The sequence below is a fragment of the Ovis aries genome, chromosome 3, assembly GCF_016772045.2.
Source record: "Ovis aries strain OAR_USU_Benz2616 breed Rambouillet chromosome 3, ARS-UI_Ramb_v3.0, whole genome shotgun sequence".
NCBI classification, from domain to species: domain Eukaryota; kingdom Metazoa; phylum Chordata; class Mammalia; order Artiodactyla; family Bovidae; genus Ovis; species Ovis aries.
In genome coordinates, this window is record NC_056056.1 from 112,908,825 (window position 1) to 112,936,074 (window position 27,250).

General features: G+C 44.5%; 1 protein-coding gene across 4 annotated transcripts in view; it reads right to left on the minus strand.

The window, feature by feature from the left end:
* Positions 1-12,406: 12,406 nt before the first annotated feature.
* E2F7 (E2F transcription factor 7) overlaps positions 12,407-27,250 on the minus strand; it is a 37,141-nt gene continuing 22,297 nt past the window's right edge. For 2 of the 4 annotated variants that reach the window (XM_042246550.1, XM_004006209.5), the window contains 6 exons: positions 23,010-23,195; positions 22,498-22,570; positions 19,855-20,362; positions 17,802-18,057; positions 15,801-16,222; positions 12,407-15,344 (listed from right to left, as the gene is read on the minus strand). In XM_042246550.1, the coding sequence (XP_042102484.1) occupies positions 15,174-15,344; positions 15,801-16,222; positions 17,802-18,057; positions 19,855-20,362; positions 22,498-22,570; positions 23,010-23,195 (1,616 nt within the window). In that variant the 3' untranslated portion in view covers positions 12,407-15,173. Of the gene's footprint in view, positions 15,345-15,800; positions 16,223-16,327; positions 18,058-19,854; positions 20,363-22,497; positions 22,571-23,009; positions 23,196-27,250 lie in introns of those variants that run through there. The other 2 variants (XM_042246549.1, XR_006059261.2) reach the window with 2 other exon arrangements.

The window sequence follows — 27,250 nt, forward strand, 5'->3', positions numbered from 1 at the left end:
GTCAGTTCAGTTCAGTCTCTCAGTCATGTCCGACTCTTTGCGACCCCATGAATCGCAGCACACCAGGCCTCCCTGTCCATCACCATCTCCCAGAGTTCACTCAGACTCACATCCATCGAGTCCGTGATGCCATCCAGCCATCTCATCCTCTGTTGTCCCCTTCTCCTCCTGCCCCCAATCCCTCCCAGCATCAGAGTCTTTTCCAAGGAGTCAACTCTTTGCATGAGGTGGCCAAAGTACTGGAGTTTCAGCTTTAGCATAATTCCTTCCAAAGAAATCCCAGGGCTGATCTCCTTCAGAATGGACTGGTTGGATCTCCTTGCAGTCCAGGGACTCTCAAGAGTCTTCTCCAACACCACAATTCAAAAGCATCGATTCTTTGGTGCTCAGCTTTCTTCACAGTCCAACTCTCGCATCCATACATGACCACTGGAAAAACCATAGCCTTGACTACACGGACCTTAGTCAGCAAAGTAATGTCTCTGCTTTTATACTATCTAGGTTGGTCATAACTTTTCTTCCAAGGAGTAAGCGTCTTTTAATTTCATGGCTGCAGTCACCATCTGCAGTGATTTTGGAGCCCCCCCCCAAGAGAGTCTGACACTGTTTCCCCATCTATTTCCCATGAAGTGATGGGACCAGTTGCCATGATCTTAGTTTTCTGAATGTTGAGCTTTAAGCCAACATTTTCACTCTCCTCTTTTACTTTCATCAAGAGGCTTTTTAGTTCCTCTTCACTTTCTGCCATAAGGGTGGTGTCATCTGCATATCTGAGGTTATTGATATTTCTCTCGGAAATCTTGATTCCAGCTTGTGCTTCTTCCAGCCCAGTGTTTCTCATGATGTTCTCTGCATATAAGTTAAATATGCAGGGTGACAATATACAGCCTTGACGTACTCCTTTTCCTATTTGGAACCAGTCTGTTGTTCCATGTCCAGTTCTAACTGTTGCTTCCTGACCTGCATACATGTTTCTCAAGAGGCAGGTCAGGTGGTCTGGTATTCCCACCTCCTGAAGAATTTTCCACAGTGTATTGTGATGCACACAGTCAAAGGCTTTGGCATAGTCAATAAAGCAGAAATAGATGTTTTTCTGGAACTCTCTTGCTTTTTCCATGATCCAGCGGATGTTGGCAATTTGATTACTGGTTCCTCTGTGTTTTCTAAAACCAGCTTGAACACCAGGAATTTCACGGTTCACGTATTGCTGAAGCCTGGCTTGGAGAATTGCAGGAGGGCCTAGAGGAGCTATCCCATGTTGAAGGTCAGGAAGGATGGTGGTGAGGAGATACCCCTCGTCCAAGGTAAGGAGCAGCGGCTGTGCTTTGCTGGAGCAGCCGTGAAGAGATACCCCAGGCCCAAGGCAAGAGAAACCCAAGTAAGATGGTAGGTGTTGCAAGAGGGCCTCAGAGGGCAGACACGCTGAAACCATACTCACAGAAAACTAGGCAATCTAATCACACTAGGACCACAGCCTTGTCTAACTCAATGAAACTAAGCCATGCCCACAGGGCAACCCAAGACAGGCGGGTCATGGTGGAGAGGTCTGACAGAATGTGGTCCACTGGAGAAGGGAACGGCAAGCCACTTCAGTATTCTTGCCTTGAGAACCCCGTGAACAGTTGAAAGGGTAATAGGGACCAAAGACTGCAAGGGAAAATCTACACCTGAGCTGATGTCAGTTTGAACAAATAAGGACTGAGAACCCATATGTCCTTCCTGACGCCCTGGTGCCATGTGACTGCACGGAGAGGAGGCGGGGCTGTAGTGAACTTGCGGTTGCCAGCCAGCATCTATTTCCTGCTTTTCCCATTCCAGTGGGACCCAATTCAAGTGTCAACCCAGTTCAAGTGTCAACTCCTCCCCTACGGAGCCCACAGCTTTCAGTTCCACAGATAGGTCTAAGTGGAGTAAAGGTGATCCTCTATCCCTCACCAGTAATTGGTGTAGAAATGGGCTTGTAATGCAACTGGAAGCAATATGAGCCGAGGGGAGATTTTTACAAAGAAACTCTGAGAAAGCCCTTTCTTATTCTTTGGAAGAATTTCCAACTAGTTGTTCTCTTTCTTTGAACTTGTCTTGAGTGAAAATGTAATTGCTGCCACCTGTGGGTTAAACTAACATATGGGGTAGGGAGTAACGCAGAACCTGAGGAACTGAAGGGAACATGAGCTTGAATCATGGTCCTACCTCTGTGCTTTTAGTGATACAAGCAAACCAGGCCTTTATTGTTTAAGCCTGTTCGAATTATGTTTTTAAATACATGTCACTACAAATACTGCTTCTAGAGTGTGGCAGGAAATGGATGCTGGGGTCAGGAAGAGTGTTCTGAATTGACTGATATTATTCTGAATTGACTGAGATTAATTTCTGCCATAGGTAGAATGAAAGATTAAAATAGAAATTAATTTTTTGTTATAGTTGATTTACAATGTCATGTTAATCTCTGCTGTACAGCAGAAAGTGATTCAGTTTATATATATATGCATATATATATGTATATACATGTGTTCTTTTTTATATTATTTCCCATTATGGTTTATCACAAGAAATTGAATATAGCTCTCTGTGCTGTACAGTAGGACTTTGTTGTTTATCCATCTTATGTAGAACAGTTTGCATCTGCCAACCCCACACTGCCAGGCCATCCCTCTGGGACTCCCCCCTCAACAACCCCAAGTCTGTTCTGAGTCAGTTTTGTAGATAGTTTCATTTGTGTCCTAGTTTAGATTCCACATATAAGTGATCTCATACGGTATTTGTCTTTCTCTTTCTTAGTGTGACAGTCTCTAGGTGCATCCATGTGGCTGCAAATGGCATTATTTCCTTTTTTTTTTTTAACAGCTCAGCAGTATTCCATTGTATATATGCACCACGTCTTCTTTATCTATTCATCTGTTGAGGGACATTTAGATCATTTCCATGTCTTGGCTATTCTGAACAGTGCTGCTGTGAACACAGGCGTTCATGTATCTTTTTGAATTACAGTTTTGTCCAGATATATGCCTAGGAATGTGATTGCTGGATCATGCGGTAATTCTACTTTTAGTTTTTTGGGGAACCTCCATACTGGTTTCCATTGTGGCTGCGTCAACTTACATTGCCCCCACTGGTGTAGGACAGTCCCTTTTCTCCACATCCTCTCCAGCACGTGTTATTTGTAGACTTTCATAATGACCATTCTGACTGGTGTGAGGTAGTATTTCATTGTAGTTTTGAGGGGTATTTTTGGTATTTCACTGTAGATTTGCATTTCTCTGATAATTAGTGATGTTGACTGTGTTTTCATGTGCTGTTGGCCATCTGTATGTCTTCTTTGGAGAAATGTCTGTTTAGATTGTCCGCGCATTTCTGGGTTGTGTTGTTTGGTTTTCTTGTTAAGTTGCATGAGCTGTTTGTACATTTTGGAAATTAAGCCTTTGTCATTTGCATCATTTGCAAATATGTTCTCCCATTCTGTCGGTTGTCCTTTTGTTTATGATTTCCCTTGCTGTGCACAAGTTTGTAAGTTTGATTCAGCCCCATTTGTTTACTTTTGTTCTTTTTTTATTGCCATGGGTGACTGGCCTAAGGAAAATACTCGTGTAATTTATGTCAGAGAATGTTTTGCCTGTGATACCTTCTAGGAGTTTTATGGCATCATGTCATTTGTTTAAGTCTTTAAGCCATAAAACAGGAATTAATTTAAATCACAGAATATAAATACAAACAGTTCTTGCTTTGCAGTTCTGGTATGCAGACATGGCAGTTATCGTGGTTTAGTTATATAACTCCAGTCCCCTGAGAACGTGGTTCAACTATATCAATTACTCTGATGTGATATATTAGGTGTGAGTAATTGCATTAAAGTATCAGTTTCACTGTTATCAACTTCAGTCTGCAAATCCCTACATAAATAACAGATCCCGCCATGACCGACGGCTAATCACACCTCTTCTTTCCAGTGTTCATGCGCAAAGTCTGCTCATGCAGACAGAAGAGCTTGTAGTCAGGCTTCCTGTTTCCCAATGATGTAGACGCATGACATTTTAATAAAGCCAATACTGGAAAGAAAGAATTGGCCAGCAAAGACGAACGTGAAGCAAATTAAAAGGAACGCAGAAATGGTGGAGATAAAATTTGAACTGAACATAAGTATAGTTCAGTTCAGTTCAGTCGCTCAGTCATGTCCGACTCTTTGCGACCCCATGAATCGCAGCATGCCAGGCCTCCCTGTTCATCACCATCTCCCGGAGTTCACTCAGTTAGGAAGAAATAATTGATTGTGGGATCCTGACCCTGCCACCATTTGAGAGACTATAGATGCACAGTTAAAAGAGCGTAATGAAGGTGAATTTATCAGTGTGAAGGAAGTGATTGTGATGAAAAAGATAAAGATGCCTCCAGAGAGAGTGATGCCTGCGAAAGTGTCTCATTAAATGACCTCACAGAGATATTTCATGAAGTTGAAAGTGCAGAAGATGAAATTTGGAAGCTGACCCAAACTTAGAAAGGAATATAATAATCCATCAAGACATAGAAAAATGACGAGTGTTCACTGTAATTTATGGGATAAGAAGCACTGTTCAAACTGTTTCTAAAGTTTTAAATAACATGCTAAATCAATATTGGTTTTACTTTTTCATTTCCTTAAATATTTGTAGTCAACAGTAATAAGTTTTAAATATTTTGATAAAAATTTTTAAAGGTCACAGAACAATTTTAAGTATGCCTCCGTGCCTTTGTGCCAGCCATTTTGCTGCCTCAAATGCCCTCTTTCCACTTCTGTTTCTCTACCTGGCTATGCCAAATACATTTCTCAAAATGCAGGTCAGATGCTAAGATTGCTTTGCACAGTTTCAGCTTGTTGTGTAAAGAGAGGGCTGCTGGGGGAATACAGGCATAACTTTCTTCTCACCCAACTTTGGTGGGTCTGTAAAGTTCATACGTCCTGAAAACTGGGTAGGTTTGTATGGACTCCTTTAACACTTTGTGAGAAGATTTTGCCTTCGCTTGTTAAGTGGCATGGCAAGAACAAGGGTGCTGGACTGGGTTACTGGGAGCCTTGTGTTCTGCTTCAGCTTTGTGGTTAAGTAGCATGTAACCCAGGCTGAGTCCCTTAGGCCCCTTCTATTTCCTCTCTGTAAAATAGAGTGAATATGAAAACTTTCAGGGTACTTGTGAACTTGACATTTCTATAATTCTTTACCATTATTAAAGAGAGATAAGGGGAGGGAGAAAAAAGAAAAATGCCACCTCCTCCTCCCTATTTGCAATAGCTACAATAAATGCTTATGGAGTGAATAAATGATGAGCATGATTTTGGTGGGATAGGTAGAGCTATCAAATGTTGATTCTGGTGAGAAGCTGCTGTTTATTGCACTCACTATTTTCTTGTTAACCTTGCATATTAAGATATAGTAACCTTGAAAAGTTAGGGTACCCTATTATGAATCCTTCAGTTTGGTTGACTGAAGGATACATAAGGATTTATTCACATATTCATTGGGCATAGTGCTAGGCACCAGGTGGGAAAAACTCAGGTTGCAAGATGCATGGGAGACAGCCTGATAGAGAAAGAGAAAAGAGCTTGGGAGGAGGCTGTTTTAAGAAGAGACCATGTCTGGTGCAAAGGCCTAGATGCAGAGAAGGATATGAAGAGTATGAGCCCTCAGAACGGCGAGGTTGACAAAAGATGAGTGGAGAGCGATGGGAGGAGTGGCAGAGATAAGACTGCTGTGTTTTATGTGGAAACTAGAAAATACTCTAGGTATTTCTAGTAGGAAGGTTTTAAAAGAGGGAATTGAGTGCTTAAAAAATTGCCAGAAGAAAAGGAAGTGAAGACTGGGGTTGTTGTGAAGTGCCTAGATCATGTCACCATAGCCGCCACCCAGGGGCTGAGGGGATGCTGTTTCCTCATGATGGCTGGGACAGCATGAACCCAGTGCCAACATTACCGCTGGCACACAGTCTTTGACTTAACAGTGTGATGGGTGGTACAAAACAGCCTGCTGCACTCTGTTCATGAGCTGCTCTAGTGTGAGAGGAAGAACAACCTCAGCTTCTTTTCTCTCTACCTAATCCTGCTTGTGCTTAGTCGCTCAGTCATGTCTGACTCTTTGTAACCCCATGGACTGTAACCCACCAGGCTCCTCTGTCCATGGGATTCTCCAGGCAAGAATACTCGAGTGGGTTGCCATGCCCTCCTCCAAGGGATCTTCCCAACCCAGGGACTGAATGTAGGTCTCCTGCATTGCAGGCGGATTCTTTACCAGCTGAGCTACCAGGGAAGTCCAGTCCTGCATGAGTGTTTTTAATTGACAGAATCACATCTAGAACCTGATAGCTTGAGGATCTGGGAAATGTGGTTCCCAGACCCTGTGATAAAGCACTCAGGAGTTCACTGAGTGCTGGAGGTCAATGAACAATAGCTAGCATAAGCTTGGGAGTCAAGTTGGGACCAGGCTGTAAGGGGGCTGGAAAGGGATGCTAAAAGAGTCAAAAAATGCTGCATCAGTTCAGTTCAGTTCAGTCGCTCAGTCGTGTCCGACTCTTTGCGACCCCATGAATCGCAGCACGCCAGGCCTCCCTGTCCATCACCATCTCCCGGAGTTCACTCAGACTCACGTCCATCGAGTCCTTGATGCCATCCAGCCATCTCATCCTCGGTCGTCCCCTTCTCCTCCTGCCCCCAATCCCTCCCAGCATCAGAGTCTTTTCCAAGGAGTCAACTCTTCGCATGAGGTGGGCAAAGTACTGGAGCTTCAGCTTTAGGATCATCCCTTCCAAAGAAATCCCAGGGCTGATCTCCTTCAGAATGGACTGGTTGGATCTCCTTGCAGTCCAAGGGACTCTCAAGAGTCTTCAACACCACAGTTCAAAAGCATCAATTCTTCGGTGCTCAGCCTTCTTCACAGTCCAACTCTCACATCCATACATGACCACTGGAAAAACCATAGCCTTGACTAGATGGAACTTAGTCGGCAAAGTAATGTCTCTGCTTTTGAATATGTTATTTAGGTTGGTCATAACTTGTCTTCCAAGGAGTAAGCGTCTTTTAATTTCATGGCTGCAGTCACTATCTGCAGTGATTTTGGAGCCCCCCAAAATAAAGTTTGACACTGTTTCCACTGTTTCCCCATCTTTTTCCCATGAAGTGATGGGACCGGATGCCATGATCTTCGTTTTCTGAATGTTGAGCTTTAAGCCAACTTTTTCACTTTCATCAAGAGGCTTTTTAGCTCCTCTTCACATTCTGCCATAAGGGTGGTGTCATCTGCATATCTGAGGTTCTTGATATTTCTCCCGGCAATCTTGATTCCAGCTTGTGTTTCTTCCAGTCCAGCGTTTCTCATGATGTACTCTGCATAGAAGTTAAATAAGCAGGGTGACAATATACAGCCTTGACGTACTCCTTTTCCTATTTGGAACCAGTCTGTTGTTCCATGTCCAGTTCTAACTATTGCTTCCTGACCTGCATACATGTTTCTGAAGAGGCAGGTCAGGTGGTCTGGTATTCCCATCTCTTGAAGAATTTTCCACAGTTTATTGTGATGCACACAGCCAAAGGCTTTGGCATAGTCAATAAAACAGAAATAGATGTTTTTCTGGAACTCTCTTGCTTCTTCCATGATCCAGTGGATGTTGGCAATTTGGTCTCTGGTTCCTCTGCCTTTTCTAAAACCAGCTTGAACATAGGGAGTTCATGGTTCACGTATTGCTGAAGTCTGGCTTGGAGAATTTTGAGCATTACTTTACTAGCATGTGAGATGAGTGCAATTGTGCGGTAGTCTGAGCATTCTTTGGCATTGCCTTTCTTTGGGATTGGAATGAAAACTGACCTTTTCCAGTCCTGTGGCCACTGCTGAGTTTTCCAAATTTGCTGGCGTATTGAGTGCAGCACTTTCAGAGCATCATCTTTCAGGATTTGAAATGGCTCAACTGGAATTCCATCACCTCCACTAGCTTTGTTCAGCTGAAAGCAAGATTGTCACAATGTGGTCAGTTTTCTAAGCACTGATGACATTGCAGATACCAAAAGACTGACTACACTGTGACAGTCTTGCTTTTGGCGTCATAGATGCCATTCTTCTCAACCGAAAAACCCAAACTGTGGACCACAGCGATTCACGAAATAACGATTGTGTATATAGAGCCGTGCAACTAAGGTGTTCAAAAATTATGTGTCGTTGACTGTTAAAGAACATGGCTTGAACTTATCGCATAGGTCAGGAAGCAACAGTTAGAACTGGACATGGAACAACAGACTGGTTCCAAGTAGGAAAAGGAGTACTTCAAGGCTGTATATTGTCACCCTGCTTATTTAACTTATATGCAGAGTACATCATGAGAAATGCTGGGCTGGAAGAAGCACAAGCTGGAATCAAGATTGCCGGGAGAAATATCAAGAACCTCAGATATGCAGATGACACCACCTTTATGGCAGAAAGTGAAGAGGAACTCAAAAGCCTCTTGATGAAAGTGAAAAAGTTGGCTTAAAGCTCAACATTCAGAAAACAAAGATCATGGCATCTGGTCCCAACACTTCATGGCAAATAGATGGGAAAACAGTGGAAACAGTGTCAGACTTTATTTTGGGGGGCTCCAAAATCACTGCAGATGGTGACTGCAGCCATGGAATTAAAAGACGCTTACTCCTTGGAAGAAAAGTTATGACCAACCTAGATAGCATATTGAAAAGCTGAGACATTACTTTGCCAACAAAGGTCCGTTTAGTCAAGGCTATGGTTTTCCAGTGGTCATGTATGGATGTGAGAGTTGGATTGTGAAGAAAGCTGAGTGCCGAAGAATTGATGCTTTTGAACTGTGGTGTTGGAGAAGACTCTTGAGAGTCCCTTGAACTGAAAGGAGATCCAACCAGTCCATCCTAAAGATCATTCCTGGGTGTTCATTGGCAGGACTGATGTTGAAGCTGAAGCTACATTACTTTGGCCACTTGATGCGAATAGCTGATGCTTTCGAAAAGACCCTGATGCTGGGAAGGATTGAAGGCAGGAGGAGAAGGGGACAACAGAGGATGAGATGCTTGGATGGCATCCCCACTCAATGCACATGAGTTTGGGTGAACTCCAGGAGTTGGTGATGGACAGGGAGGCCTGGAGTGCTGCGATTCATGGGGTTGCAAAGAGTCGGACACGACTGAGCAACTGAGCTGAACTGAACTGAACTGCAATGGTACTATTTCAGATAGTATTACTACATGATATGGGGTCGGTTGAATTGGTGGATGCAGAACAAGGATATGAAAGACTCCTCAAACATGGAGTCTGTAAGGGGCAGACTCTAAGTTATGTGTAGGTTTTCAGCTGCATGGAGGGTCAGCGTGCTTAACGCCCATATTATTCAACGGTCAACTGTTTTTGTGCTAACTCATCACCCAGTATTCTTCCCCCATTTATTTAGGTGCACATTTTGTGGCAGGCATTGTGAATACAGATATAAAGCACCGATAGTCTCTGATTTTAGGAACTAATGTCCTTTTTCTATTCAGTGAAGACTAAGTTTTAGAGGGTTATTTGTTAGATTAATTCATTGTTTCTCAAAGTAACTTCCACTGAACCTAATACTTGTAAAATGGTCTAAGGAAAAAAATGATCCTGCTATCAAACCAGGTTTAAACAATTTGCATATATATTTCTTCTTGCAAATTTTGGTCTCTAATAAATCCTATAGTTAAAAAATTAGATATTTAATGTTTTACCAAAATTACCCACTTTTGACTCCTAATATCTATCAGCAGTTGAGTTCTTCAGGGCACAGTTGGGGAATGACTGACTGCTTATGTAAAAGAGCCAATCAAACTGAATGCTACCGTTGTGTTATTTACAAAAAAGGATTTAGATATGAGAGAATTAAAAAAAAAACTATTGTAGCTTCAGGTATGATTTCTTTATTTGAGTAGCATTTTCAGGACAGAAAGAACATCAAACTCATCAAACTGATCAAATACTAAAAAATTAACAGCAATCAAAAATTAATTTCTTAAAGATGAGATATTAAGTTCCCTAACATTCAGCTAGGAAAATGCAAATCTTGGACAGTGGAAGATTATAACTGTTTTAACAGGATGTTAAATGGTGAGCTTGGCTGCAGCAGCAAGTTATAGTTGCGTTCTGCAAAACTGATAAAGGAGGTTTTATAAGCCAGTTACACATTACGAGACCTTGTACCCACCAGATTTTGAAAGAGCCTTGAAAGGGCTGAGTAACTGGAAATAAAAATGGATTTTGTGGCGAGTTATGCTGTGGTTCCTCGCCTCTGCCTCCCAGGAGCTACTAACGGCAAGGGCAGGGTGCTGCTCACTTCAGCTCTTGCCTGCAGTTGAGAAGGGTGCTGGTTCATGATTCTGGCCTGGGGGATCTGTGTGGGCTTGAAGCTACAATGAGGAGGGAGAGGCCACGTGAGTTGCGTTGGGCCTTCTCTCCAAGAATCATGCACTGGATGTGGGCTAGTGGCAGATTGGCAGATAGACTGTTCTAAATCCTGCCCAGCAGGCTCTGTGGAGTAGATGCTGGAAAACCAGAGACTGAAAGAGAATAGCAGCTGGAGGAAGGTAGTTTCTTCCGGCAAGTGTTCCCAAGCAGAGGCTTCTGAGCAGTTGTCCATGTAAAACAGCTCCAACATGTACCAGGCCCACCATATGAGAGGCCTGATCACCTCTGCTTAACTGCCACCTTCACCAGGGTGTTTACTGGTAGGCCTGATGTTGAAGCTGAAACTCCAATACTTTGGCCACCTGATGCGAAGAGCTGACTCATTGGAAAAGACCCTGATGCTGGGAAAGATTGAGGGCAGGAGGAGGAGGGGACAATAGAGGATGAGATGGTTGGATGGCATCACCGACCTGATGGACGTGGGTCTGGGTGAATTCCGGGAGTTGGTGATGGACAGGGAGGCCTGGCGTGCTGCCGTTCATGGGGCCGCAAAGTGTTGGAAACAACTGAGCGACTGAACTGATACTGATTGCCTCTCGCACCACCCCTGCTTTGATCTTCCTGGGCATAGAAATCTAGGCCAGCTCACTGGAAAAGGAGAGACACCCAGCAGAGAAGAGACAAAGGATTGTCACTGGTGACCAGGCTACAGAGAGCCCAGGCAGCAATTTTAAATGCTCATTCTGCATCATGAACCCAGAATGTCTTAACTTTAAATTATGGAACTTCTACTATTTACAGTGACAGGGAGGCCTCAGCACCTGACTTTACCTTCATACAAGGGTATGTGTGTTACCCTCACTGACCAGGCTTAAAGGGACACTGGCAGACAAAATCAACTTGCTTCCACGATTATCCCATGAGTTCTGCTTGTTCAATATACCCTTTACACTGTTAGACAACAAGGATGGACACATGCAAGAAGATATTGGTGGATGCCTGCAATACTCTTGTTATAACATAACATGCCGCTAAATAGATGCTAGTAAAATCCCAATGGGCTTCCCAGGTGGCTCAGTGGTAAAGAATCTGCCTGCCAGTACAGGAGACACAGGCTTGATCCATGGGTTGGGAAGATCCCCTGGAGTAGGAAATGGCAACCCACTTTATTCTTGCCTGAAGAGTTATGAGGACTGAGGAGCCTGGCAGGCTACGGTCCATGGGTTCCCAAAGTATTGGGCATGACTGAAGCAACTGAGGCTCACGCAAAATCCTAATCCTGATTGTGTGTAGAAGCAGATCTGTCCTGGGTCATTTTAGATGCCTCTGTAAGATGAAGGCTAAAGACCGGCACAAGTGACCTGTTGGAAGGAGGAGGGCTCGGGCACAAGCTGAATCTACCTGAAGGCTTGGAAGGGACAAGCCCTGTTGTGGCAGGTCCTGTGGTCCCTCTGTTCACCGTTTTAGGGGCTTCTTCAGAACCCTAAGGGCTGGGTTTGAGGTTGGTGTTTCTAAGCTGATTTCCTCAGCGCCTGACAATCTAGCAGAGACCGACAGCAATGGAATCTCCAGTTGGCTCTGGAGATATGAGCTAAGGAAAGTCACAGTGTCTCTTGGAGGTTCATTTAAAAGTGATGGTTAACCAGGGAATCTGGCTTTGAACAATGGGTGAGCATTTGCTAGACTAAGAACCATTTAACCTTAGAGAGATCATGAGAAGCCAGGGAGGTGATCTTACTGGTGATTCTTATATTGGTTAAGCTTCACATCATCTGGAAACTTCAAACCCACAGTGATTCTACCTCGGGTAGAAATGAAAACCTCAACAGTAGAGTCCCTCAAACCTGCCCAAGCTCCCACATGATTCTGCTACTGTTAAGTTTTGGCATCTGGAAACCACCAGAAGGGCTAAGGAAAAAGAAGTGACTTGGCTTTATGAAGGTCTTGTTGGCTATTTTGTAACAGTGAATGGTTTTACCATGAAATCAGTATCTACAGAAAGCTCACTGACAAATACAACCAACACCTCTTGGTAAAGTGAATTAATTTTTATTGATATTTTATAAAGCTTAATACTTTGCTAAAAGAAAAAACTAAAAGAAAAAATTATATAGATAATATAGCTATTAGAAGAAAGAGCAGAGCTACGCAATACAAAAAAAGCAGTAAGCAGCAATAAAATAGCCACACAAAACTAGCAGTGCAATAAAATGAAGCAGAAAGCAGCTTTACACTGGGAAAAAAACGTTATTTAAATACAGAAATAGCACCTTACAAAAAGGAATTGAGAAATGTAAACTTGGTAGGTAGATTCAAGTATAAAAGTTATACCCCCAACTCTCGTACCAGAATGAAAGGGTTTCACAAACCCTGGACAGTGTAGGGCACACACACCTCCCTCAGTGCTGACTCAAAGCTGCATTTCCTTAGCAGGATCACGGACAATCGTGTTTTTTTTTTCTTTTACGAAATTATACAATGATAGACTCGAGATTGCCACCATGGCTTCTTCACCACCCCTAATATCCAGGTCTAGCGCAGCTGCTCCACTACCATCAGCTGCTCTGTAACAAACAGATTCATACTCTGAGAGAATGATCACTACATTCTCATTTCTGCACATCACGGAGCTGCATGAAGAAGTGGGCACTGAACACAAAAGGAAGCTGCTCTTGGTTTTTCTGTCGCTAAGTACGGTCATAGACTCATAATCTCATTTATGGGTTTGTCTGTTAACACTCCTCAAGAACCGTAAATCTTCTGAGGTTTATATGGTCATACCAAGAACAGAATTAAAAAAAGGATTAAGAAGTTAAAGTGGCAAGCATCCAAGAACAGTGGGGAAAATCAGTCTGTATTTTCATCTAAATGTAGCCCTCTCTAGTGAAAATGTTTTGTGGACGATCTGAAGCATGATAATGTATGTATCCTGTGTGGATTGACATGGCGCGTGTCTTGCAATCTACTTGAAAGAGGCATATTTTTGTTTCGATAGGAAATCCATCATATTTCTTCAGGATAATCATTACCATACAATTAGACTAGAAGATGATGAGAACCGGACTTTTTATCTGTTCAACTCTAGAGAAGACTGTGAAAAGGGGGGGAAAAAAACCATCTTGTAAACTTTAAAAGTTTAGTGTTGATAAAAATTTTATATAATAGCAAAGTTATTTAACCTGGCTACCTACCTCAAGTTTTCAACGATCTCGTGGGGGTGATAAGGCTAATACCATCCTGTAGTTAATATAAAGCTACTTTATCAGACTCCCAGAGTCTCTTAAATTAATATTTTTATTCTTTCATATAACATTTTGGGTCCAAAAATAAAAATAAAATCCTACACCAAGATTCCAAATTTTAAAAAGTTTAAAGAAGGAGAAAGGAATAGAGGAGGGAAAGAAGGAGAGGAGGGGAAAATGAAGGGGGAGAGGGAGACAGGGTTGTGGGGGAAGGAGGAAGCCATCTGTTCTGAAGAGACCACGAGGTAAATATCAACACATCTAGGCAGCAAAGATCTAGTTTGGCTACTTAATGAAACCCTCAAGGAACACAGTTTAACAAAGGGATACTGATAAGTCTCTAGAATTGCATTTATGCTAGAACAACGATCCCCTGCACTCTGTTCTCATTTTGCAGAACTTCTATGAAAAAAATCACTCTGGTTTGAATACTTTGGAATTCTAAACATAATGTGTCTCTTTTCCCTCTTACTCTTCCCAACATGAAGAAACAAGTAAAAAAAAAAAAGAAAGCTTCATCTATTGTCCTATATCAATCTTTACATTGTCATTCTTCAGAATTCTACTAAAACATCCCAACACGGTCTCAATTTTCTGTAGAACTGCTTTCTACCATCCTGATTTATTCAATAAAAAGCAATTGCTAGAAGACATCCCACACCTGATACTCTACAGTTAACATTTAAATAAAAAACCACCAGGGCATGTAGTGAAGGAAAATGAACATGGTAGGTGTTTGTGTTTTTGTTTTTGAACAAATGATCAGTAAAACCTCACTGTCCACACAGTTACTGAGCAGCAGCTATCTGGCTGCTCGAGTTCATCGTAATTCTCACGCCCAGGTTGGGTTAGCACAGTTCATTATAGCAAGGTGTGTCATTCACAGTTATTTTGGTCTCGACATTCCGTCGTGTAGATATATTTATCCACATTATTACTAGGTTGTAAAGTAAGTGCAGGGCAAATTACAGGAGAAAAGTACAAACATTCAAGTCGTCATACCCTGAAAAATATGTGTTTTGCTGTCGTTGTAAACTTTTTTGCACGAAATCCCACTTCATGAACAAAATAAATAATACCATAGGATTCACAACTGAAGCTGGCTTCCTGATGAAGCCGAAGGAAGCAGTAGCTTTCTTAAACTGCAGACAGGAAGTTTCTCTCACCACAGATCTACTCGGGGTGGAGTGCTAATACACATCAAGAACATTCACCCCACTTAAGTGCTAGGCGCGCCCCTCCCCTTTAGAAAAACCGCAAGGTTCCCGGAGGCTATTCAGATTTCCTTCCAGCAATCAGATGATTCCTAGATGAAATGACAGAAGTCAGCTGATGCGTCCACTGTGACACCACGTAGAGTCGGACACGGACGGGTATGAAATGCCCAATTAGGGACGATTACTTGCAGGAATGCAGATGCTTCGCAAGGATGGAGAGTTAACATTGGAACCAGGGGATGCAGGGGAGAGGAAGCGTGCATGCTGGTTGCGGTTCAGCATTAGGGACAACGGGAAACGCGGGTGCCTGGATCCTCACTTCTGCTGGGCGAAGCCTCAGGTTAGTCGGCGCCCCCGCTGGGAATTTCCAGTCTCCTCTGTGCTGAGCTGGAGCTTCGTGACTGATTCCTTTCTCTTCTCCTGAGGACAGGGTCCCCGAGGCTGCCAGGCGTCTTGAAAAACATCTCTTGGTGCGTGCACCGGATGCTCTTGGGGGTCACTGGAACTGGAGACTGAAACAGGAAAAGGCCAGATTGACACCTAAAACTATTTTTGCTTTCAAAGTACAGGATCCCCCCCTTCAGTCTCACTACTTAATGAGATGAGCAGATGCCTCCGGGTCTAGAATAGATGCTAGCTAGAATCTGGTGCTGGATCCCCGTCCGAAAGTTGCTTGACTAAGGTCTGACTGTGTTTGTGCCAAGTGGCTTCAGTCGTGTCTGACTCTTTGCAACCACATGGGCTGTAGCCTGGCAGGCTCCCCCGTCCATGGAATTTCCCAGGCAAGAATACTGGAGCAGGTTGCCATTTCTTCCTCCAGGGGATCTTCCCCACCCAGGGACTGAACCTGCGTCCCTCACAACTCCTGCACTGGTGCCGCCTGGGAAGCCTGACGCGATGCAGGCAAACCCCATCGCGCCTTGATGTGCTGTCCAGGTGCGAGGCTAACGTGGACCCTTAGGACTCACCTGCTGTAGTTTTACCGTGGAGGCTGGGTGACCTCTATAAGCGGGGGATCCCGGCTGGACGCTGCCATGGGACCTTGACATCACCGGACTCAGGTGAAGTGAGCATGGACCCTGAAGCTGAGGGTCCGTGGAGGGGAGTGTGGACGACTTTGGATTAACCAGGGCGGCAGGGCCAATGAGAAGATGAGGTGTTGATCCGAGGCTAGTCAAGCCAAAATTCACAGGTCCCGCGTTCGGGAGAGGGCTGGGAGCAGAGGACACCGGCCCGGGCATCGTGGGGGAGTACAGAACAGGAAAAGCACCGAGAGGTGGCGAGGGCAAGACCATGCACGGAACGCTGAGTGGGGGCAGCGGACCCACAGGCAGCCCCACAGCATGGGGGCTCTGACTGCCAGACAGGAGCACACTGAAACCATTTAATCCTGCAACACAAGCAGAGCAAGGGGAAGTCAGCGCAAAGCGGAGATGCCATCCAGGCGCCCACGCTCAGGGCCTTTCAAAGTAGGAGCCCGCAGTAAATTACCCACCTGCAGACCAGGCCACCCGCTCTGTGCGCTTCCAGCAGCCCCTCACTTCCTTGCCGCAACGGCCACCTCCCCGTTTCCACCTGTACTCGTGTGAAAATTTGGTGGATGCCCACGTCTCCCAAGAGAGTTTATTAGCATGAGCTCCACTGAACCCAAACTGAGGAGAAAAGTGAACATGGATGGGAAAAACAGTATCTCTCTTGTGATCAACTTCTAACTGAAATTTATATTTCCCTCAATCAAGGTCACAGGCAACAAATCACAACTGCATGAGCAGCACCTTGACACTGTCAGTAGTGAAAAGCACAGGTGTATTCATATACTCTTACCTTGGTGGTGGATTTCTTGAGTCTAAGGCTCCCCACAAGTGATGAGAGGCTTGGCAGATCTTACTACTATAATTTAAAATAATTCTCCTAGCGGGATTTCGATGTAATTTGCGTCCTTTGTAATCCTATGTATTTAATTTTCTGCATTTGTGAACAACCTAAGGAGGAGTCCAGAGGCATCACCATAGTGTCCAAGGACCCACGGCCCAGAAAAAGCTACTGATCCCTTTGCTGGGCTGACATTTTCATTCTGAAGAAGCTGGGTCTGTTTTTTGTTTATTAACGTATCAGTAACACTATCATGCTTAGGTGACACTCTCACAAAATACTCGCTAAAAGAATAAAGAATGTGGTCTAGATCAATGAATAGTAATAGATACCCACCTAACCTGCGACAGGAACAAGAAACTGAAGAAAATAACTCTAAGTCTCTTTGTATCAAGAGCAGCTTCATGTACACAATGCATATTTTAAAAAATTAGGTAGCTGTTATAGTTCAGCTTTATTTCAAGAGAGCATTTACTGAGTCCTCTAAGTGTCAGGCACTATTATTCTAAGTGCTCCACATGTATTAGCTTATTAAACTTAATCTTGTTTTCATAGCACCCCCAAGAAGCAGGTGCTCTTATTATTGCTGTTTTACCAATTCAGGAGGGTGAGATACTTAAGTCCACGCAGATCAGAAGTGGTTTTAATGTCCAGCCCCCTCATTCCAGTCCTGGCACTCAACCACAAGGACACATCAGCCAGCACTTGGGGATATTTAAGTGGTCAGCGTGTGAGCCGCACGTGGTGGCCAAGAGGTTCATGTAGTGAAACTGAACCAATGCCAGACTCAGCTGACTTATAAAAACAGAAATGTCATTTGAATATTTGTGCTTTCTTTTTTTTTTTTACCAAGGAAAATTGAATGCATTAAAAACAAATTACCTGCCCTAATTACTTTCTCATTATCTGTGAGGTTGGGGAAAGTGAAAGCAGGCTGCCTCTTCATTTCACTGATGGAGAAAGCCAGGGGCTGGACTGAAATGACTCAGAAACAGCTCCTCAAGACATCAGTGTGGTTACAAGATGTACAGAAAAATGCAAACATGCACTGTATAATCTGAGCACCCCAAAGGACTCGAAGGCGTGACACCTCTTACCTGCTGGAGACTGCACATAAACGTATTGCAGCGGAGACGGCTCTTTGGTGCTCTCGTTTTCCTTCGAAGGCTTTTCTATCTCTGTATTTCTAGAAGGATTTCCCCACTCAGAAGAGACGAAGCCGTTTGTGGTAGCCTTTCCCGAAACTGCTTTTGCAGCAGAAAGTTGCCCGTTCGTGTGACTGTCTTCATGGGGTGCAGATCCCCTGTTCTTTGAGGTCTTGGGAGAGGCGATGTCTGTGGAGTCTGAAGGTTTCTAAGTACAACCCAACCAGGAACAGAAAAGCAAATCAAATTCCCAGCAGTGAATCATAACAACAGTTTTCTCCAAATAGCTAACCCATAATGAAAAGGTCAGGCACCACTGTGTGCCACCCTGATTTGTGTATGTCTGTCATTTCTGTCCTAATTAGAGGAATCTGGAGGCTTAAGATTTCTTAAGCATAGAAATGATGGAGATTTTAATAATGGGTAAGTGAGCATGGTGTTTAGAAGGCGAAATAAATTACTGAGTTGGAATACACAAAGGGTGTTGATGCTGTAGGCTTTTAGGAGCTGGATAAGAATTGCAAAGTTGTCCTGTTTATCTGAGACATACATAAATAGACATACCAGTCAGTCTTTCCCTGCTATTCTGCAGCCACAGGCTATATACAAAGCTAGAAAAATTCATTATGGCAAGAGGAACGCTTGGAGGAGGAAGGGTCTTAATTAAGGGACTGATGTCCATGAAGCGTGCTTCGCGGACCCCCTACAAATGGCTGCGATGACAGAGCTTCTGCTCTCTGAGAGTTTTACTGGTCATATCGCATTAGCCTCCAAAAGGCCACTAAGCAGGGGATGCAGACAGCTCAGAGTTTTGTTCTTTTATTCTAGAAAGATGGGCACTGACGCAAACCCGGAGCCAGTGACACCCCATTCCTGACCTGGACCTCAGGGGCACCCTGGAGTAGGTGATTATTTCACTGACATGTTAAAAAAAAATAAGGCAAAACAGACTGGAAAGGATATACAAATGTGATAACAGTGACTGCTTCTTTTTTTTTTTCTTTATACTTTTTAGCATTTTATGCTAAGTGTGACTTTTCTAAAAATTACTTTTATTACAGGATTACTTTATGGCCAGGGCTTCCCTGATAGCTCAGTTGGTAAAGAATCCGCCCGCAATGCAGGAGACCCTGGTTCAATTTCTGAGTCGGGAAGATTTGCTGGAGAAAGGATAGGCTACCTACTCCAGTATTCCTGGATTTCCCTTGCGGCCCAGCTGGTAAAGAATCCTCCTGCAATGCGGGAGACTATTTCTGGGGGCTCCAAAATCACTGCAGGTGACTGCAGCCATGAAATTAAAAGATGCTTGCTCTTTGGATAAAAAGCTATGACCAACCTAGATAGTATATTCAACAGCAGAGACATTACTTTGCTGACAAAGGTCCGTCTAGTCAAGGCTATGGTTTTTCATGTATGGATGGTCATGTATGGATGTGAGAGTTGGACTATAAAGAAAGCTGAGCACCAAAGAATTGATGCTTTTGAAATGTGGTGTTGGAGAAGACTCTTGAGAGTCCCTTGGACTGCAGGGAGATCAAACCAGTCATCCTAAAGGAGATCAGCCCTGAATATTCATTGGAAGGACTGATGCTGAAGCTGAAACTCCAATACCTTGGCCACCTGATGAGAAGAACTGACTCATTTGAAAAGACCCTGATGCTGGGAAAGATTGAAGGCGGGAGAAGGGGACAACAAAGGATGAGATGGTTGGATGGCATCACCAACTCGATGGACATGAACAAGCTCTGGGAGTTGGTGATGATGGGCAGGGAAGCCTGGGGTGCTGCAGTTCATGGGGTCACAAAGAGTTGGACATGACCAAGCAACTGAACTGAACTGAACTTTATGGCCAGGTTACTTGGAAGAGGCAGGCCTGGGCTTAGTTATAAAACTGATACAGGCACCACCTCCTATTCCAGACTCAGTAGCTTGCGACTATCTGTGCATCTCAGTTAGGAAGAAACCGGGTCAATGGGCTGTCAGTCCGCGTCTGCCGCCCACTCACCTTGGGCATGACAAGGGAGAGGGGACCGTCCTCGTGGTCCCTGCTTTGTCTCTTGGTGGCTGGCTCCTCCTCCTCCACCTGCGGCTTCCTCTCCTTGCTCAGGCGCTTCTGACCTGAGGGCATGGGGGGCTGCTCTGCTGCGGTGACCTCAGAGCCTCCGCCGCCGCTTCCTGATCCCGAGCCTGACCCCGGAGACGGTCCCTCCTGCAGGCCCCCGCACAGCATGAACAGAGGGGCGGGCGGCACGTACAGCAGGGGCCGGGCAGCCGCCAGGGCCGGCGGCTGGTGCTCTGCGTCTGGCGCCACGGAGGCCAGGGAGACGCCTCCTTGGCCGTTCAGACCGTTCTGGGTGGGCAAGGCCTTCAAGTCTGTTTGGACCGCAGAGAGGACTTGGTGGGACAAGGGGCTAACACGGTATTCTGAGTCAACGGACGGGCTGGGGAGAGGAGCTGCAGGGTCCAGGCTGCTCGACGGAGGCATCGCGTTCTGACTGGCAAAAGCTGCTACCCTGTAATGAAAGGAACAGAGCGGGGCCATGCAGTCGCCACAGTCTACTGACCTCCAGCCCTGCTTTCCTAGAGAGATGAGCCAAAGCAGGGCTGAGGGAACACCGCTCACTCCTGCTACTTAAAAAATTCTTTCAATCAATTTGGCTGCATTGGATCTTAGTTGCGGTCTCTCCAGGCTGTGGTTTGCAGGTTTAGTTGCTCCCTGACATGTGAGATCTTAGTGGGATCTTACTTGCCCGACTAGGGATTGAACCCTCGTCCTCTGCAATGCAAGGCAGACTCTCAACCACTAGACCACCAGGGAAGTCCCCCACTCCCGCTCTTAAAGTGGGCTCCCTGAAATCATGAGCTAACCCCAGAAGCAGACGACCACGTATTATAACCTGGATGGATGCTTTGCAACGGGACAGAGGCTTTCAGAGGCTCCCCTCCGCCTCTCCCACAGCCAGTGGTCATTAGCTGCCCAGCAAGTACCCTTTCCCAGGCACACAGATGCTATAATGACCAGCACAGTATGGTAATAATTTTACATCATTCTTTAACACAAGCTACTCTCAGCCCCCTCGCCCACCATGAGGGAGGAACACTGAAGCCCACAGGCTCATCCAACTACGGAAGGTCACCCAGTGGGGTCTGCACACGGAATTCCTGAGAGATGTCGGGCCGATAACAGAGACAGGCCAGAGGCTGATTTAAAGGGCACATCTTGTTTATCTCACGTTCACTGTGAGATAAATGAAGTAAGCAGTGAGTGGGGAAGTAAATGTATTACAAAATTATTCTCTGTCGTTCTCATCCCATTCCACTCTCTATTACTACAGGATTTTCAAGCAGCACACATTCAAATTGGGCTTCCTGGTGAGCTCAGCTGCTAAAGACTCTGCCTGCAATGCAGGAGACCCCATTCGATTCCTGGGTCCGCAAGCTCCCCTGGAGAAGGGAGAGCCTACCCACTCCAGTATCCTTGGGCTTCCCTGGTGGCTCAGACGGTAAAGAATCTGCAATTCAGGAGACATGGGTTCGATCCCTGGGTTGGGAAGACCTCCTGGAGGAGGGCATGGCAACCCACTCCAGTATTCTTGCCTGGAGAATCCCCATGGACGGAGGAGTCTGGCGGGCTGCAGTCCATGGGGTCACAAAGAGTCAGATATGACTGAATGACTAAGCACAGCACAGCACACATTCAAATTAAGTGGTGCTGACTCACGGTCTTATACCGGTTTGCATTTCTTTCCATCGCCGGCTGACCCGGCTTGGACCAGCACCACCGCAGAGCGGACAGACTGGGAATGCTCTGTTCCGTGGCGTCCTAGTCGGCAGTCCTCTAATTCCAGCCCTTCCTGCTCAAAGCAGCCTGAACGGTCTCCAGTGAATCTACAGGGACCCTTTACTGTCCATTTGATAAATCTAAACTCTACGACTTGGCTTTCAAAGCCTTCTGCCAGTGGGACCTACTCAACCTCCAACACCCCAAGCTCTTCCTCTGTCTTACTTGGACGAATCACTATGGCTTACTTCCCATCCACTCCCTGACTCTGCTCCACAGTCTTTTTCCTGCCTTGTCTGTCATTATAAACCTTTTCTGTTCTCTCTTCAGCATTTCCTGTTTCCTCTGATAATATGTGATCTCCTTCAAAATCAAACCCCAAATCTGATTCAGATAGGGTAGTTTCTTTCACTTATTAACTTTGTGACTTTGGGTGAGTTACTTAACCTCTCAGGATTTCAGTTGCCTCCCTGTAAATTAGGACAACAGCACCAAGCTCAAAAGGTGGTTGTTATAATTAGATGAGATAACACATGTAAAACTTTAAGAATAGTACCTGGCAGTTCATAAATGCCGTCAGGATAACGACAAAGTGATTCACGGGACTGTGATATGTCATTTCTCTGTCACGTTAGTAGTGGTTTGTCTTTTTATTTTCCCTTGTAAGCGTTCACAGAAATGTTTCATAAAAATTTTCAATCTTGGGTCCCAGATGCCAAACCCTGCACAGCACTGGGCACAAGGGGGAAACTTACAAAATTCTTACTGAACAAATGGCTGATTTTTGAGCAGGACTGCTAAACTTTACCCTTTGATGGGTGGTATTTCAATTCAGTCACAGGTAAAACTAGGACAGAAACTACTTACTCTGAGTTGTCTTCCATTTTCTGTCTGGAGACAGCTGCCAGACTTCCAATTTCCAAGGAGTAGATTCCTGATCCTAAAAAGGGAGACAAAGTTCTAACAAACACAGCAAGGGACTTATAACCGCAGTTCTATAGAGCAGGATTCATTATTCACGGCTCAGGGGTTATAAGCCTATCTCAAATCCATCCTGGTTTTGATTGAGAGAGAGGCATGTCCAGAAGCTAGCTGTAAGTGGTGAACGTGGGTCTCATTAAAAATTAGTCAGAAAACAAAGCAAGTATTGCTTTATAAACCTGATGAATTGCTGAGATGCATCGAACAGGTCATGTGGCAAACCAAGTAATCTTCCAGGCCAACGAGAATCAATTTCAGGCCGAGGGCCATGTTTATACCCTGTGAAGTCACGATCTCATGCAGAGCCTACAGTCAGCTCACTTTAAAACGTCAGTGTACAGGTGGGGCCACCATTACATGGTGACTGGCAAGACTGTGGGTTAAGCAGAGGCAGATACCTGGTTTTTGTCTGTAAGGGCTGCTGGGTTCTGAGTTCACTTTCCTCTGTATCTTCTCGGAAGCCTGCTCTGAGTTAAAAGAGCTGTGTCGAGCAAGCTTCTGTTTTGCACAGAACTGAACGTGGCCATATATTTCGTTTTTCAATTCTGGTAGGACAGGTGTAGAAACATCCACGAGATCGTCATCTAAATAAATAAGAGAACTGGTAGTGTTGTCATACAGCCACAATTCAGGGTAATTGCAGCCTTTTTAAGATATGGCTTTGGGAACCTCTCATTGTAATGGAGCTACCTATAAATTAAAAATGAAGACAAAGGAATTTCATGAGCCTTGTCTCAAACCCCAATTTCTTTCAGTGTACTAATCTTTTAAAAAAGTTAGTAAATTTAAAGACTGAATCCATATATATTCTAAAATTATCTAAACTGTAACAAAAGTAGATCAGGATGTTCCATAACCCAAATTAGAATGGACCTGACATTTCAAATGCTTTCTTTGGGCAGAGATATCAAAGGAAAACCCAATCGTACTCAGCCCAACATGAATATTTAGAGATTTTAACATTAATTGAGATCAGCCTCTTATGCCACAGTCCCAGGGCAATGGGTATAAGAATCTCTATTTCCTATTATTATGCTTTATTATTTCTTTCCTATGCAGCAGGAAGCTCAGTTACTAAGTGACCAAAGGCATAAGGTCAGCAGACACCTCATGGTTGAAATGCTGCAGAACAGTGAGGGTGTTAGAAGACGGGGCCTTGAGGCCAATTTTATGCTTAAATAAGCCTCTGTGAAATCAGGACAGAAATCTCTATATAGAACCAGGTCTATGTTCTATAAAGAAACACTTACCATTGTTCAGACAGTCATTCCTACCCTGCTCATCTGTGCTATTTTTTTTAAGTTCAAGGGATGCACATTTTAATTATAAGACCAATTTAATAAACTGAAAGGCCCAGCTAGACCTACATTTTCTAAAATACACAAATATTGAAAAAGAAAACCACCTATGGTTTTCTTTGTCTCATAATAAAAACCCAACAAATTCTCTCTTTAGAAAACCAGAAGTTATAGAATCAACTAGAAGAAAGAAGAAAGTGGGTCAAGACAGTATTATTTACCCTCCTTCCTGAAAGAAAGAAAATATTGAACTACGTATATAAAACAATGGTTCTCAAGATACTGGACACCGCGGCATGAAGGATGGTGGTCCACCAGAGACAGGACCTGAGAAGAGGTAAGCTCTGATTAGCCCAGCTTACTGCCTGGGTAACATTTCCAGGTCAGGGGGCAGAGAAGGAGCTCTAGGCAGAGCCTGCAAGGCTCCTTAACCTGGGGATGGAGCTGGGAGACCTGGAAAGCCAAGGCAGCTAGCGCTCGTGGGGCAGGATCCTGATGAGCACAGCTACGCAGAAGGATGCTGGGGCCTGCAGAGGGGCCCCCTGGAGTAGAGCTGCCCTGCAGCAGTCACAGGAGAGCGGTTTCAAGTCCCCACATGGATAGTTGAGCATCTCATCTAAGATGCTCAAGACTCCTATATAAAACGGCATAGATTTAATCCTGTGTGGATACTGGAGTAAACATCTGTAGGCACTATACACTAAATCATCTCTAGATTACTATAGTACCTAATACAATGTAAATGCTATCTCAGTAGTTGCCAGTGTGCAGCAAATTTTGAGTTTTGATTTCTGGAACTTTCTGTATTAAAAAAAAAAACAACTTTCGATCCCTCATTGGTTGACTCTACAGATGTGGAACCTGCAGAGTCAAAGGGCTGACTGTATTCAGTGGAGTACTCCTGCATGGGCAGGAACTACCCAAGGCCAAGGAAAGAGCCCTCAAAAGGAGTAGCAGGACAGTGTCTGCACTCAGACAGGGCTGAGAATAGCGCCGACTGCCAATAGTCACAGTGGGGAAAAAGTCTCATATGTCTTGGTCTTTGGTTAGAATGCTAAAGAGGGTGTTGCCTCAGTAGTGGGGACAGAGTACTCATGACTAATTGCTGATAGGGTGGGTTCTGCCTGCTGCTGCTGCTAAGTTGCGTCAGTAGTGTCCGACTCTGTACGACCCCACAGATGGCAGCCCACCAGGCTCCCCCGTCCCTGGGATTCTCCAGGCAAGAACACTGGAGTGGGTTGCCATTTCCTTCTCCGATGCATGAAAGTGAAAAGTGAAAGTGAAGTCGCTCAGTCGTGTCTGACTCTTAGTGACCCCATGGACTGCAGCCTACCAGGCTCCTCCATCCATGGGATTTTCCAGGCAAGAGTACTGGAATGGGGTGCAATTCTGCCTAACAAAGCTTAAAAGCAAGAGCCGAAAGGATAACTGTTTCCAAGTAGCTTTGCTGTATCAGAGAACAAAGCTCAAGAACACTTTTAGGAAGACAGAATTATTTAGCACGTAACAATTTATAATTCTCAGTGTACATATAATGGCATACAATTGGGCTTCCCAGGTGGCTCGAGGGTAAAGAACCAACCTGCCAACGCAGGAAACATAAAAGATGCGTGTTCCATCTGGGGTTGGGAAGGTCCCCTGGAGGAGGGCATGCACTCTTGCCTAGAGAATCCCATGGACAGAGGAGCCCAGCGGGTGCAGTCCACAGGGTTGCACAGAGTTGGACACGACTGAAGTAACTTAGCACACACACATGGCATAGAGTCAAAAATTACGTTATATACAAAGAAGCAGGGAAATATAACCCACAATGAGCAGAAAGATGAGTTGAAATGGACCTCAAAGTGACATAGATGATAGAATTAGTAGACAAGCACATTAAAATAGATATTATGATTGTATTCCATAAATTCAATAAATTGAACATGTTAAGTGGAGACATCAAAACTACAAAGGCCCAGGATTCCCTAGTGGTCCAGTGGCTAAAATTCCACCTTGCAGTGCTAGGGACGCTGGTTAGAGCCCTGGTCTGGGAAGATCCCACGTGCCACAGAGCAACTAAGCCTATGTGCCCCAACTCCTGAGCCTGTGCACCCTAGAGCCCACATTCTGTGCACTGCAGTGAAGACCCAGCACAGCCACAGAATAAAATCTTTAAAAAAATTAATAAAGGTCCAAGTCAAGCTTCTAGCAATTAAAACGACAATGTTGAAGATGGAAAAACACCGTGGGTGAAATGCATGGCAGTTTAGAAAAAAATTCATGCATGCAGAAAAAAAAAACTGTGAACTTAAAGAGCAGTAACACTATCCAAAGTGACAGAAAAGAGACAAAGAAATGAACAAAACATCAGTGAACTGTAGGACCACTTCAAACCTCCAAACACGAGTATAACTAGAGCTGCCAAAGGACAGAAGGGGAAAGACGAAATAACGACAAAAGATTCACCAAACTGGATGAAAAGTTTAAATCCATAGATCCAAGAAGCTCAACAAATCAAAGGAAGAGACACTGAGAAAACTGTAACAACCCACACATAATCAAGTTGTTTAAAACCAGTCATAAAGAAAATATTAAAAGTAACCGAGAAAAAAGACACATTACATGTGGAAGAACAGGATGCTGGGAGAGTTCTTGTCAGAAACAATGCAGGCTTGGAGACCGTGGATCCAGTTCTTTAAAGTACCAAAAGGGAAAAAACCCTCCAACCTAGAATCCTTACCCAAGGAAAACAGTTTTCAAAAGCACAGGTGAAATAAAGACGTTCTCAGACATACAACAGCTGGATGATTTCACCACTGGCTGACCTGCACTCTAAGAAATGTTAAAGAAAGCCTGTCAAACGGAAGACCAATGATACCAGATGGCTGGACTGAACAGCACAGGGGGAAACATGAAGTGAAACAACAACGATGCCTCTACACGCCTATTGGAACAGCTGAAACTAAGGCTGACCTAGAACTCTCATATGCCACTGGTGGGCATGTGAAATGTTACAGCTACTTTGGAAAACACTTTGGAAGTTTCTCAAAACCTTAAACGTCCACCTATCGTGTGATGCACCTACTCTACTCCTAGGCATGAATCGAGAGAAATGAAAGCATATTTGCATATAAAGACAGGAACATGGACATCACTGCAGCTCTGTTTGCTGTTGTTCGGTCATGTCTGACTCTCTGCCACCCACGAACTGCAGCACGCCAGGCTTCCCTGTCCTTGACTGTCTCCTGGGGTTTGCTCAAATTCATGTCCACTGAGTTGCTGATGACATCCAACCATCTCATCCTCTGTCACCCCCTTCTCCTCCTACCCTCCATCTTTCCCAGCATCAGGGTCTTTTC